The sequence below is a fragment of the Nymphalis io genome, chromosome 7, assembly GCF_905147045.1.
Source record: "Nymphalis io chromosome 7, ilAglIoxx1.1, whole genome shotgun sequence".
Lineage (NCBI taxonomy): Eukaryota > Metazoa > Arthropoda > Insecta > Lepidoptera > Nymphalidae > Nymphalis > Nymphalis io.
Genome location: NC_065894.1, coordinates 8,590,099 through 8,606,677, shown reverse-complemented (window position 1 = coordinate 8,606,677; position 16,579 = coordinate 8,590,099). Strand labels below are relative to the sequence as shown.

General features: G+C 31.8%; 1 protein-coding gene across 1 annotated transcript in view; it reads left to right on the top strand.

Annotated features, from left to right (window-relative positions):
- LOC126769496 (homeobox protein Hox-B1) overlaps positions 1–15,220 on the top strand; it is a 30,199-nt gene extending 14,979 nt beyond the window's left edge. Inside the window, exons 2-6 of the mRNA XM_050488348.1 lie at positions 4,042–4,208; positions 5,295–5,402; positions 8,028–8,216; positions 11,551–11,692; positions 15,111–15,220. Coding sequence (XP_050344305.1) covers positions 4,042–4,208; positions 5,295–5,402; positions 8,028–8,216; positions 11,551–11,692; positions 15,111–15,220 — 716 coding nt within the window. The remainder of the gene's footprint in view (positions 1–4,041; positions 4,209–5,294; positions 5,403–8,027; positions 8,217–11,550; positions 11,693–15,110) is intronic.
- The last annotated feature ends 1,359 nt before the right edge of the window (positions 15,221–16,579 follow it).

Sequence of the window (16,579 nt, the reverse complement as noted above, 5' to 3'; positions counted from 1 at the left end):
GTAATACTCATTTTATTTATTTATAAACTATAAATAATATCGTCTAAATATTAAAAATAATTGCGAATTTACCGCCTGTTTAATAAACTATTTATACAAAATTTAACACCAGCTGTGGTGAATTTAATAACGATACAATTTATGTGAATAAACTTTCCTTCCAATACAATAAATTGTAGTAGAGTTGATTTTTTTTATTTGTAAGCATTGGTCTTCAATAAGGATGTCCACATGGAGTGTAATGAATGTCAAACTTTGTGTATAATCTCGGACGCGTGTCAGGCGCGTGCGCATGTTATTTCAACTATCCTTCTCAATATTGTTTGTTACCTGTGGAACTATAACATTGGTCTACTAAATCCTTTGTAATATGATGTACCATTATATAATTTGCTGTATTTTTCTTTGTCTGATACCTACATATTTGGTGTTTACAGCTAAAATCTTACCTTTAATTTAAAATAAAAATTAAAACCTTACCTTTAATATGAATGGATCTTGCAACTGGGTGTATTTTCGAGATTTTAATTTTAATGCGTTGTTTTTAAAAACTTCATCGACCTTTGAATAACGAAAATTAGTCAATTTCAATTCTTAACTTTTATTTAAAAAAAATCAACAACAAAATAGCAAACTAATATGCGCATAAATATCTTCAATAAAGAGCCCACTTGACATAATAGAGTGCGCTCGCGCCGCGTCACCCCTAAATCCTATAAACCTATTGTAATTACAGCATACGATCAGCTGCCACTCAAAAAATGTTACAAATGTCCAACGGGTTGAATACGAGGAGAAATGTGAATTCGTTTTAGATTTATCCTAACTAACATTTTTAATACGAAGGCGTGTTTTTTTTATTTATTTGTTTTTTAAGCTTTCAAGTCTTAACTACTCAACAGATCGTCGTGAAATTTTGCTTACACATTGGCAGGGATACAGAAAAATACAGAGGATTAATATTTGTTATAAGATGATGAAACTTGTATAAGGTCAAAGTGTACATTGGAAACACACGCACGATATTGTAAGTATAGTATGTATTAATAAGTTCAATAAATAATATTAAGTGCATTTTACCGTTTTGAAATTCATCAAATAAATAAAAAGTATTAAATTATACACTTACCTATTTGAGTAAGTACTTTCTACTTACAAGAAAACTAAATAAAATAAAATTTACTTCTTTTTATTAGATAAAAATTACTTATCGTAAAATCGATTTATACAAACTTTCTTTGAATCAAAAAACAACATGCTTACTATTAGATATTGTCTTAGAAGTAATAAATTATGTACGTTTTAGTTTAAGAAATTAAAAATAAAAACTAGATTCAACCACAAAGTACCCTCGTAATAAAAAAATCATTGCATCCTAAGCCGTATAGGAATAGTGCCAAGTGAAACGAATCGAGATCTCAATCAGAGGGATTTGCGGCATTTGCACCGATTATAAATCTATTAAGGGTCTGTGACAACATATGGATGCTGGAGGGCGAAGCGACCTGGAGCCCCGTGGAGCACCAGAGGGTGCCAAATACGTAATAGATTTTTATTTTTAATATGAAATTGCTATTTACTTGACAGCAGAATTGTTGTGCAAAAATTTTATATTTTACTTTATTATTTTTATTTTACATTATTATTTTAGTCATATATATAAACGGAACCACGTTTATTACGAATATAAAAAAAATCCGTTTCATCCGGGTTAGTCCAACACTATAATTATAGAACATCTTAATTCTTATTTATAACAATATTTTTTTAAAAGATACTTTTGGAGTCTATTTAAAATTAAAAAAAGAAAGAAAATTATGTAACAAAATAAACGTTATCAATAGTAATAAAAAATAGTCATTTTTAAAATTAGCTTTTATAATACATACAAAAGTGTTGAAGAGTTCTTTTATCTGGAGCCAACCCTGAGTGTAAAGCATGCTTACCAAAAAAAAATGCATTTTCATCGGAACTGTAAGTTTTCAACTCCGTTGGATAAGTGGAAATGGTCTAATTCAGCCTGCAAGAGATGATTTAAACAAACTAACAAACATTAAAAGTTAAATAAAGGCAAAAATCAACGAGATTTATAAATGCTTATACCGTTAATATAACAATAATCTCTTCTCATCTTATAATCAAAATATCTCAGTTATGTTTCAATTAACTAAATAAAATTAAGATAGATGTAATTAATTATTACACCAGAATTACAAACTTTTACAAATAAATGTACATATATACAATTAGTTCGTCATAACTATAAAAGCAAATATTTTTGTATCTTTTAAATAAGTCTCGTTTTTTACCTCTTAGATTTTTCTAGTAAAGTCACCCGACACCTTTCGATCGCCACAGATGGTGCTTTTATGTCAATCGTCATAATTAGAGGATTAAGGACCCCTAATGACATGTTACATTGAATCTTTGTTACACCCCCGAACAAATGTTCCCTATTTTGTACTACAAATAAATATTGTGCGTTGACTTGTCGCAAGTCACTCGTGATTGTGTCACATTAATCTTTTGTTCTCTTTACAAGAGAAAACAAAACCACGAAACCTAATGGACTCTATTTTACTTTACTAAAAATGTAAAAATATAACAAGGTTTAAAAGAAATCACGTTACCTTGATTGTGTTACGGAAAATTGTTAGGCAGAACCGTAACCGATATATACGCCATCAAAGCCTCTAAAACATAGAAGCGAATAAAAAACAGCCTTTTAAACGTTAAAAGGCTCCGTTTACCGCGGACGCAAACACTTAGCTCCGTGTTAATTAATAAGTAGCTGGGACGCCGTCAAAGGGAATGCATGAATACTTGCCAAACCGACCTCCGACGGAGCTTTTAAAATCTCCCCCTCTTAATTCCAATGCTCAGAGAAACCAAAGGTAAACTGATTATGTCGCCAATATGCGATTTTTTTACAAAAACGAGCTTAAAGACTTGAATATGTGAGTGTGTGTGGATGGGACAGGTATAATAGTAATGGAATTTCATTGCACTCGCTGCAGACAGCTAATTTTGCGAAAAGTAAGAGCTATTACATTTTACTCATATTACAGTAGTTAACATTGAATATTTTTTTTCTAAATCTGTTTGTTTAAAAAAAATCAAGTTAACTTTTGCAGACAATTTTAGCATGTGCCTTTTGTAATATTTCTAATGATATCGTAACTTATACTTTACTTGTTTTCTTTCCTGTCTTGACTTATATATAATAACTTATTAATTATAAGTTATATCTATAAGATTATTATCACTTATCAAAATATTTTACTACTAAGGACAACTTATAACAAAAATAATATACGCCAGCAATAAACCACAAGGGATAACTCTCAAGTGCCATTTTTCTGACTCTCACGAAGACCTCCGTTCGGCTGAAGTACACGGATTTGATGCCGAATCATTAGCTGTAACAGTGTTAAAGCAACGCAATTACAATTACGTCGAGCTGAACTTGACCTACGGTAAGGATCGATGCGACCCGCTATGCAAATAAGAAGCGGCTTCTTTGAACCAGACCCGCGCTAAGTGGGGTCGAATGATCAGACCTTATGTAAAAATCTACCTAAAGATGCAATTGTTTGGTCCATGGATATGGGTTAATGCAATTTGTATTATTATAAAAGGAAAAACTGTGGAACGTTTTTGTATATCTTAATTAAATTTCCCGTATCAAGTAATGCTTTTCGCACTATGATTTATTTGTTGCGAGCCCGCAAATTATATTATTGGATTCCGTGAATATTTTTTTTTCGCCATTTTAGCTTTACCAGAAATATTAGAGGATTAAGTTTTTTTACAATAAGGTAATATTGGTACTACAATTTTATAGTTTATAAATTTTGATCTAGATATTTAAATTTATAAATTGTATAGATTTTGTAAATATAATGTATAGACATATTTTAATTCGAAATATTATAAACTTTACACTACATATTTCTTTTGAATAAAAATAACGTTTATTTAAAAAAACACTACCGTAATGTAATAAGTTACAGTTTATTAAGATACCGTTATCATCAACAGCTGAAGGAGCGTTCAAAAAATTGAAGCCTGAACCTGGCGGGACGAGCACTTCAGGAGGCGCGTCAGCACTCTCCCCCTCACTAGGACCACAGCACGCTGGACATACGCCTACCACGGCGTCCTGTCCCACGCCTGCGAGACGACGTCACAGAACGACGTTTACACAGGTACACTATTACTGCTTAAGTGCGATTCTACTACGAAAGTTAGCACTTTCTGTGTTTGCAACTATTTCTGATTCTCCAGAGAGCCACTAACAATGTGCTCGATATTGTCGCACTAACAATGAGAGCACTATATATATTTCATTAATAACTAAATAATTTTATATACTAATGTTTAATTGCATTGTCATGCAATTATCAACGTGAATGCACACACTCAATATGTATTATTCAGCACATGAACACTAGCATAGGATTTTAGAGAACATTTTCAGCTAAATAAAAACTGTAGCGCTATTTTAAAATATAAATCTGGGAACATTTACCTTACTGCAATGGGTTATTTTGGCACACGTGTATTTTCAAACTCAGGTAATAGCGTTGAAAAATGTTGCAAAAATGAGATGTAACATTAAAATCCTAGATGATCTGTTAAAGCGTCACGACTGTTCCGATATTTTCTCATTTAGCTCCAACGTTAGTTTTTAGCTAGCCTTCAGCTTCCTTAAACGGTAAATGTAGACATTTAAATTGCAGTTAAATTGTTAAGCAGCTTTGCCACAAACATAATTTATTTTTTATTATTTTTATATCAATACTTCAGTTCAGTGAATTAACTACTTTAAAACGTTCCATCATAGGTTTTAGTGGTAGTTTAAATAAAATACATATTAATGTAGTGATTTCTCATAACATGTTATTATACATTTTTTTGGAATTCCCGTAAATTTCCGTTATAGAAATTGTATCTCCAATCGGACATTTAACTTCAGAATAATATTTAATCATTTGAAAATTTAAATTAATAAAATGATTACATACATAAAATTGATATTACCTGTCACAATATTATTACAAGCTTAGGTATAATATGGTGATGATAACACTGATAAGGGTCCCTAGTTACCAGTTTCTCAACGTGTGTTAGTTGACAATACAAACTCTATATGACAACCACCTCCAAACATTTAATGTGGCAGCAATACGTACACAGTTAACCTGTTTTGCATAGTTACTACACTACATAGTTAATACATTATATACTGATAATAATATTAAATTCATATGTAAATATTTAATCACCACCAGGAACAGTTAGCAGAATTAGAGGCAGCGTTTGCAAAATCCCACTATCCCGACATCTATTGTAGAGAGGAACTAGCGCGAACGACGAAGCTCAATGAAGCGAGAATACAGGTCAGTACTATACTTATAAACGATAATACAATACATTGACAATTTTATTCAACAAATGTACGAATTCCATGTTTCTTTAATCTATTATTTTATTACGGCTTCGTTTGTTGTATTAAAGCTTAATAAAGTTGAAAACAAGCCGACGACTCGCAATGCCGCCTTTTTCTTAGGTAGAATTGTCGAAATATCAATGATGCGCGAATACTGGAATAATTTAATTTGGAACGTAGGCCGGAGGCGGATTGAATTAAGGCACCATCTGTCGTCCTCGGCCGTATGAATACGAAATGCTTACAGTTACTCGCGAGCGATCCTTATCTCAGTTTTAAAATTGCTCAATCCCCCGGGACACTCGCTATTGATTTGTCCCTAGAGCACCTAAATCGCAGCTTCAGATATTTTATTCAGAACATGACTTGTGACATGTCCAAGAACGTCTCCATTGAGTTTAAAGTCCAATTTAAAAGTATTTATAACTGGTAACTTATACTATAATCGTACAAAAATAAGTGTAATATCACTTAGCAAAAACGAGTCCTGCAAACGTTATTATTTTATAAAGATAAAACGTCTACTCAAAAATATGAAAGGTATGGCAAATGTCATTACGTAAGACTTTTGCATACATTCTGCCGTTAAAAGCTCATGTAACGTACGCACACAGCGTATTTAGAAGTGCCAATACATGTAGGTAAGTAGCTACGGTACCTACACTCGTGCACACGCGCTACGTAGAAGGCTATTAACGTTCAGGCGACGCTACATAAGAATGTAAACGTTAAAGACGACAGCGACGTCGGGCTCCCTCCTTCTAGAGGAAATTTCGATATAAAAATACAACGTGCCGGGCGAATGAGGGGACGTGGGCGGCGGTGCGGGAGGGTGGCCCCTGAGGCATTGCAATCCCATCAAATGGATCCGTAACGAAGTTAGCCGCTCATCCTCCCCGCGCGCCTCTCGACATTGTCTCTGCCCTCAAATGAATTCTACAATTGGAAATAAGAAAATGTTTTGTTGGATCCGTGCTTTTTCAGTTTAAAGGAGACCATTTTCTACAGATACACGCTCGCCTAAACGAGTCGGTACTGACTTGGTTTTTCATGTTTGAACCTCTGTTATATATTTAAAAGGTCTTCTTATCTTTCTACAAAATATTATTTATCTATCAAGTGTTTGGAAATTATATTACGAGTCGTACAAGGTTTTCATAATCGTTTTCATATTCCTATAATTTCAATTAAGTTAATATGATTTGAATAGGCGTTAACTATTATTATTATATCAAAATAATTTGATTATTACCATTTTTTGAAAGACCCTTTTTTAATTTCTTATTGAGTAATTTTAAAAACATTCCATTTAAAAATATATCAATATATGAAAAAAACAATATAATATACCTATATATTTATTATATTGTGAAAGAGAGCTGACGCTGAACAGAATATTTATATGTTTTTTTTAATGTTTCATTGTTTGTGTTATATATTAATATAGCATATTGTTACAGAAACCTAATACTTAAGTTGAAATAACATTTAAAAAAATACTTAGTTAATGTATTCAATCAACATACAATTGACTGTTGAAAAATTTTTTTAAAAATAAACCTTAGACCATTTAAGTTAATTACAATATTTAGTATAGTTTGTATTGTAGCACGAAAAGTTTATGCAAAACTTCAGCTCAATCATTTGAGCGGAAATGATTTAAAATTATGTTATAATAACCCACACATAACTTAAATAAAAACTTGTATTTAAAAAATAAATTGTAATATTTGTTTTCCTATTTAAACTGCTCTTTTCAACTTGAAGATATCCAATAATAATAATATTGTAACAGATCGCTCTTAAAATGCTCGGAAATTGGTTCGTTTTTCATCACAACGCGCGCGGCAAGGGACGGATGTCGAATTGCGTTGCGAAAAAACTAATATCCCTTTTATGTTCTCTTACCCTATTCTATGTACTACATATATCAAATATTATATCGTCCGTATTTTATTAGATATAGGGTTCAAATTAGTAATTACAAACGATGGGCTGGTATGTATCGGTTTATTTATATGGGGAGTGCGTCCGGAGGGCGTCTCCCTGGCCCTCTCCCTCTAATCAGCTGTAATCACCATATCAAAGTACGCACGCCTCATTCCCGTTGACAACACCGATTACGGGGCGATGTTTTTTATTTTGTTTTAGATATTACATGTTACGAAATTATATTTCGACTTTTTACCCATTTCAAAGAATACCGTCGCTGTATGAACAATGCAATAAGGTATCATCGTAAAACACTTTAAGCATTTATGATGAAACTTTAGTTACATTTCATTCATTCACATTCAACGTCATTTATTGTTTTAATTTTTTATAGTATTTCATTATATTAATTTATAATGCTTATTTTATTTTTCTTTAACATGACCAAAATCAACTTAAATCTATTTGTATCATGTTTCATATAAAAATATTATCAAATTCTCCATGTTTTACCAGTTTTTAAACTTGTTTATTTCGACTGCAACGATTAAATACAAATTCAAAGAAAATAGCAAATAATAATATTTTTGTTTAACTTATTCTATTATGTTAAGTTTGTAAATATATATTTGTTTTAAAACAGGTGTGGTTTCAAAACCGTCGAGCGAAATACCGCAAACAAGAGAAACAGTTGCAGAAAGCGCTCGCGCCAGCAGTGCTGCCAGGCTGTAACGGCATGATGCGGAACATACAAGGCTACAGGGGATACCAACCCTATCCGCATCCAAATACTATCAACAGATATCCACAGGTAACCTATCATCAGTTAACAGTGAAATTTAACCGAAAATGTGTTAAAATCTTTTATAAGTTTTTAAGTGTTAAATAAATCATTAAAATTCGTGATAAGCAGAGAAGGAAAACATCGAGTCAAACATTGACACATTGTATTTATGTCCAAACATACATTCACAAACAACCAATGAAGCAGCTTTATGATATAAGCCCCAAGCTTAGCAAACTAACAGTAGTTTTTACATAGCAGTTAGGCATTTACGGGCTTTTACTCAAGATCATAGAACTCTGCAATACAGATTTGGCTAAGTATCAATAAACCCCAGAACACATTAATCTCAAATCGAATTGATAATTAATTTGCTCTCGAGAATATTTGGTAATTATAGCAACCAAAGATATCTAGTGTTAAAATGTTTTGTTCTAACTAAAACATTAATTTTTAATCTGAGAAAATATTTACATGTCATGTTATTTTTTAATACAAGAGCAACAGATAATTTCTTCCAATTATAAAATTGGAATTACAAATTATACCTTTCCTCAATTTACAAACGAAAGTTATACACTTATATTGTTTAAGATATATAGATTCTTGAATCAAAGTTAAATATAAAAATCCAATCCAATCCATAAACAAATAAGGATTTGAATTATTTTCCTGACCTAAACATGGTCAAGGTTCAAATTAAAAAAATTCAAGGTCATGGTTTAACTTTGGGTCTGCGGTATAAACCGAGAACGTTTAAGTAAATAATCATTTTAACAGAAAAGTAAACAAAAACAATATATGATGTCGTTTCTTGTAAATTATCTTTTTATAAATAAGAAACTACAATAGTTTTGGAGTAAATTCGATATTCTTATATTTAAGTTTTATAATTCTTTTTGATGTATGTTATCGTATGTCTATATCAGTACTATGTATTCCTGTATACCAGTTTGAAGAGTGTCACTAACTCTTCAGTGCTAGTGTCATTGCAACAATATACGTAACATATATGATCCCATGGTTGTCAGTGTATTGACGTTGGAAGGAGTATTTTTTATTTCTTATACTGCCAATGGCAATGACTCTGAGCAAAGTTTGCTACTTGCTTTATAAGGAGGGCAATGTTTGCTCGGTTGCTATTCTAAAATATATAATAAAAAAACGTTTTACTTCCGTTCTTAGCTACGACTATACGAATAAACGCTTTCTAGATTTTATCACTATAAATGTTCAAACAACATTATCTCTCCTTGAGAGTAATTGGAATGACGTCTGGTTTTTAGTGATTTAGCTTAAAGTTTAGACTAGGAATGCGGCTAAGCAGCTAGGCGGCTATAGTCTTAGGAGTCATTTAGTACGTCAAAATCCAATATTATAAATGAGAAAGTTTTCCTGTATAATATTTAATGTCTATAAATTAAAATTACTTAAATCCCTCTTCATAATATTTTTTATAGCTGGGAACAAGGAGTTTGTCATGAATAGAATTTCACGCGGGTGAAGTCGCGGTTTTAGCTAGTATATTATAAGGAATAACTTTAATTGTTTTATAGTAGACTGTTACCTATATAAATAGGCTATATCATATAATGTATTTCAATATATTTTTATAATATCTGTAAAATATGTGTTTGTATTGTCGTACGTAACATAAGAAAATATCCGTACCGTAACCGTAACAGCCTGTGAATGTCCCACTGCTGGGCTAAAGGCCTCCTCTCCTCTTTTTGAGGAGAAGGTTTGGAGCTTATTCCACCACGCTGCTCCAATGCGGGTTGGTAGAATTCACATGTGGCACAATTTCAGTGAAATTAGACACATGCAGGTTTCCTCACGATGTTTTCCTTCACCGTAAAGCACGAGATGAATTATAATCACAAATTAAGCACATGAAAATTCAGTGGTGCTTGCCCGGGTTTGAACCCACGATCATCGGTTAAGATTCACGCGTTCTTACGACAGGGCCATCTCGGCTTTTAAAACAGAAAAGAAAATATGCAACAAATTTAAATTATCAAAGAATGTATTATGTGAACGATTCGCTCGTTAGCGTGTGGCGCTAATCAGTCGCTCTGATTACGCCATAATGAGATTGCGTCATTGTACGGCCACCGAAAATAATGCAAATAGCAGCCGTAGGTTGCGCTTGTGGACAATGCAACTCGTTATGTGTTCCATACGTTAACGGATATGAACGAATGTACACAACGAATCGATTCGAAACTTAATTGATTTCCTTATTTTGTTTGCGATGCAACGAAATAACAATTTTTAATAGCATTCCATTTATGAACGACAGGAAAATATTTTTTACGGATGTTTACGGAAAAATGCAATTGTTTTATAACACTAGCTGAGCTGAGGTTACGTCTGTTTTAATTGGGTTCTTACAAATATTCATGCACGTTTCATACAGTTTCATATATAGAATGCCGCTTATAATTGTTGAGCCGCTTTAAAAAATTGTAGCGTAAATTTATAGATCCTAAAACTATCCTCAATAACACAAATATATTTTATCAAATCGGATTGGAAGTTCCTGGAATTAGCCAACGTACAACTATATCGTGTAGACAAAGATGCTGCATATTACTCAAATCGTTTTTCTTTACATATGTACATAAGCGAATCTTAACCAGACAGCAGACTCAAATCGATACAAGAACTAACAGTAACTTTTTAAGTATCACGGAGATATTATTCATGCAAAAAATACATTGTAATAATGATATATATTTTGAAGTGTTCAATTGCCGGTTATAGCCGTACTATAATGATGATTAAAAATCGTTTCCCGACGTGGTAATTGCAGTGGTTTCAATATTTTCGTCATCGCATTACCCATTAGCGAAGTGTTGATCGTGATAAATTACAACCGCAGACGGAGCACGGACTATTTATGGCCATGTTTCAACGTAAAACAAACCGACTAGTAACGTTTATAACATACTATTTCATTTTCAATGAATAAATATAATCATAGTATTCAATATTTAATATCTTACACGTAAATATTACGTTTTAAGTAGGTGCGGTCTACTGTTGTTATACTTATTTTTATATTCTATACCCCCCCCCCCCCTATAAAAAATAGTTAGTATTGTAGTGTTCCGGTTTGAAGATGAATGATCCAGTGTGAGTACAGGTACAAAGGGCATAACATCTTAGTTCTTAAGGTGGTGCACTGCGACTGGTTAGTATTTCTTACAATACCAATATCTATGGGCGATGGTTACCACTTACCACCGATGGCCCATTTACCAAATAATAAAACAAAATCGATGTAATATTTTTTTTCCGAAACCGTTAAACACCAAAGAACTATTGTTATATAATTTTAATATATTTTAGTATTAATTCTCTTGTTTCTCCTATTTAGCACCACGGCAGCTACGAAGAGCTGCAAAAGGATATCTTCTCCCTCTCACAAATGGGTGGAGGCTCTTACCCGATGCCACAAGGCTTCTCCATGGGCCACAGCGCTAACATGAGCGCCGTCGGCATGCGACAGGATACTATGGGTGAGTGGCCTCGACTTTGTATCATATTACTTTGAGACTTAGGAACTGTCTCGAAAAGAACATAGTCCAACATCCGTCACTTTGTGACGTAAAAGATCCGACGGCGGCGTGGAACTCCACATAAAATAAATAAAATAAAGTAAGGATATGATGAAAAATTCCGAAAACCCTGCTGAATTAAATATTGCTGCATGTATTATTTTATTTAAATATTTCTTGCACAACACAGAAAATATATTGTACAAAAAGCGGACAAATAATAAAAACATTCTCTGTTACCCCAACTTAGGTACTACAGCAAAGACCGCTTGTAAGAGTGCACAAAAAACATACATACGAAAACATAAAAATGTATGTATGTATACATGATAATCATATTTTCATATAATACATTACTTGGATACTTCAAGTAAGGTATTATTTTATTAAAATCATGTTCCATATACGAATTTTTTTTAAAAAACTTTATTTTTATAAAAAAAAACTTTTATATTTCGTCAAAAATAAATACTTTGAATATGTACCAAGAACAAAAATAACGCATTTATTTCATATCATATCACTTCACAGTATACATCTATAAATATATTAACTACCAAATTATTATAATAATTATTTGATAATAAAATTATAAAAATACAATAAAACACATTTGGTCCATATGTATTACAATATGCTATTAAACATTAAAATAGGTAAATAAATAATAATTAATTGAAATGTAACAAGTATTAAAGTTTGTAGTTTGTATTAAAGCGATATGGTATGGAATAAGATACTAAATACAAAGTTTTATTATTTCACCGGTTGCTACCACCCACCGCCTAACACAATGAATAATACGAAATTAAATCGAGTACGAACTAAGATGTAAGTTTGAAGTGTAAAACAAGAAGCGGTAGACTCGCGCGGCAGCTTTCATCAACTTTCTATTAGAACCGTCAAGGCAATTATAAAGTTGCGGAGCCCGGATGATCGCAGCCTCGTTTTTATACAAATATCCCTTATAATAATGAGAAAACTTGCTCTTTGCTGGCCACGACTAAGTTCCGCCAGATGATCTCGAAAAGGAAAAAAAACTTAATTAGAATTTGTTAAAGTCACAGGAATTCTTTCTTTTGTTCGCTGTAAAGTGTTTTGTCATAGCTGCGTCAAAGACACTAAGTACTATTAAACTCGGTAAAAAATGTTACTCCTAGTAAATTGTGGACTACTTTTATTTTTATTACTATTTTGTTTATTTGAATAAATATTTTCATTAATAGTTTCCTATATATTTGAAACTTTTTACTCTTGTAAGTAATTATTTTTAACACGAAGTATTCATTTCATATATTTAATTAACGTATTAATAATATTAAATTCTAAAGTTTTTTGTCATTTAATTTCAAATAAAATGCAAGGCAAAACAATTTTTTTAGTGTCCTTCTAAGTCAGGAGACATTTATAATGGATATCAAGTTATTACCTTTGAATTAACTTAAGATATTTCCGTTAATAAATGATGTACTTATGTCAGTCGTATGTAGTTGAAGACGCTGGTACGTCTCACTAATTCAATGATCCTTGAGTTTGCGGCCGGAGATTATAAATCTGTTCTACTGAACTCAAGATGTTCCAACTTGTCCTAAATATATTCCAGGTATATTACTTACATTTAAAACTTGAACAAAATTTTCTTGAATAAAAGAACAAATCCCGCAATGTTCGGACTCTCAACAATAAGATAAAATAACAAACTATTATATAACTGGCTATCAATAATCCACTATTCGAAAACTCAACTTTTACAGGAACAGGAACAGACGTAACCAAATACACAATGGATTTTTTGTTTTTTTTTTTTAATTAGATTATGAGAAAATTTCGATTATGAGAAAAATAAATCATATACTCACATACTTTATAATTATTCAAAACACTTGATGTCTTTAAATAAAGAGATATAAACCAATATTATTTTTTTGATATAAATTAATTGAATCACTCGGTGGTAGAGCTTTGTTTAAGCTCATCTGAGTAGGTACCCCATTCATCAGATGGTCTACCGCGATCCACGACTCTACTGTGATCATTTTCACCATTTATGACTTTCAATTTAAAAGAGTAATAAAACATTTTTGGTACCTCATCGCGGCCTCGCGTGAAACGAAAAAAGCCTCAAGCCAGATTCCTGCGTAGAAAAAACGTCCAAGTAATGGAGGCGAGGCATCGTACCGTAGATATTCTAATAAGAAAATTTCCACTACATTTACTTTGGCGGGCGTCCTCGCGGCGTCTTCGCAAATATCTTATTTCCTGCGGCGAGATTGCATCTTGAGAAAACGCGAGGGTCGCCTTGTACCTCTCTACTCTCACTACCCTCCGGCTCGTCTACATTTATGTCTATCACTATGTGGTAAAGCCGTTGAGGGTAACTGCTATCTCTCCCTTTGCATCTTTACATAATACTTAATAAACAAGGGAAATTTTAACAGAGCAACTTGACAACAACATAGCATTAGTGTTTATATACTCAATTTATAATTAATTATTAACTTATAATTCATGTCAATAGAAATCCTGCCTGCATTTTTTAAATTCTTATTTACTAAGCGAAATCTAAGTCGAATCTAAGTCTATATTCGATACATGAGCGTTAAATTTGCTTATCGATGGACTGAAAATTACTTCTGGAAAGAAATGTGTCAATACTCAGAAGAATCAGCTAAATAAACTTAACTAAGCAGGTTTATATATTTTTCTAACCGTAATTTTGTTTAATTAATAATTATAATTATATGTATACTTTTTTAAGTAAAAGCCTTGGAGGGTTATTTAATTATTAAGGTATCACCTAAATTGTCGTTACTTTTGTAAACACACTAAAATTCCTGAACAGGTCATATACCTGTGATCCAATATTTATATACTTGTGATGACGCAATCACCTTCTTCATCCAAACAACAAGATAAAAAGACGGAAACACCGCCTTGTTTGAAGAGTAGACAAAAACAAGGGTTGCTTTTCTTAACGTCTACAGTCTTAGACGAAATACATGGATGTATTACAAAGATGTAAACATCTATAAGTTATTATGATCATTATTGTCCACATCGTTATATAAATAACTTTATTATAAAAACAACTTTACAAATACCATCAGCAGAAAATATTATATAGGGATTGTTTCCTATTATAATAATATTTCAATCTATATATATTTTATTTCCGTGACTATTATTTTTGAAAAACGTTAAATAACAATAATATAGATTGTTAAATAACTCGTAATAATTCAATTTTCAGAGCAGTACAAATGTACATAATGATTACACTTAAAGCAAATAAACAAAAGTAAATGTATGTTTGTTGTTCATTTTATTTGCATTTAAAATTGAACTTTGCTAATATTAACAATTCGAATGATATCGACAGGCATGAGTGCAGAAGACGAGTGGTACAACAAATCGCTGTCCGCGCTGCGAATGAACAGCGGCCACCACGCGAACCTGGCCGCCGCCCCTATGCTCCAATACCAGACCTAATCGCTGCTGCACGGCGCCGACTACTCCCCGGCGCCGCACGACTACGCATCCCCGTAGTCGCTTGGAGTACACGCTCGGTCGTTAAAGGTAATGTATGCATAAAGCTTACTGCACACGTAGCGTGACTTTAATAACACGTGATGATTGAAAGCTGAACGTCTAAAACTGTATTTATATATATTTCAATTATTTTGATATTCAATGCGTAGTAGCGCCCTGGAGTGAATAGTTTGCTAATCTTGTCAAAAGATTGATGATGAAGAAATTAAGATTAAATATGTGGTAGCCGTTTCATTTTGTAGATATTTATTTAAAGAGAAAACGAAATCTCATGTGCAGATTTGATATTTATAATTGTTTAATACCAAGCTATTTATGTATCCAAATTGTAATTACGTTTTTATATTCATTTTAGTTCAATTTTCAAGTTTAAATGTAACTGGACACTAATAAATTGTTTTTATTTTTAATTTATCAAAAGATAATTTCAGATTAGTCTTTAAATTTTTGGTTGAAATAATAACAGTAATGCATAGATACTATGTATAGGTACAAAATAGAATGTTAATTTACCAAGGAACGACTGTTTCTCTATAAACGTATATTGTGTATGCTAGTCATATTGTACAGCCATTTCGAAATAAATAATTAATAAGTACATAATATTTTCATGATTGTTGTATTAATTAAGTGAATTAAGTCGTAAGATCGTGTTTTTGATTGCTCCTTGTGTGTAGAAACATATCTGACAAACATATGTCAAAATTGTATGCAAAATGTTTTCTTAAAAGATTAACAAAATATAATTTCACTATTTGCTATATCATAGGGTGACTTATTATTTTACCGATACAATGTCAAATAGTATGGTAAATTATTTATATTAAAATAAAAACTAAGCAAGGAGCTATCATAAATGTACGAAATTTTTAATTATTAATTGCAATACAGCCTGTGTAAATATTAAACCGTTTGCATGATACATTTAAGGCGTTAAAAGCTCAACGATATGGTAATGTTAAATTATTATTTAGTCAAATTTTAATATTAAGATTACCTTTCCACATTACATTCTAAATACTGTACACACTGGCAATTCAAAATAATGCTAAACAGTCACGGTACCTACACCTACAACATTTTTACATTTGTCAACAACTAAAACTGAAAATTATTAATAATTTTAATTTTCAATTAGGATGGATATAATAGTGTTGATTGCGTCTGACTTTATGCATTTATTAACATTAAGTGATATTAAAAACTTGTAAATCGCCAGTTTGTAAGCAAACTTAAACCCGTGCCAAATGTTCATACTAGTCATATTTGTCTTACAAAAATCGTTATTGTAGTTTAATA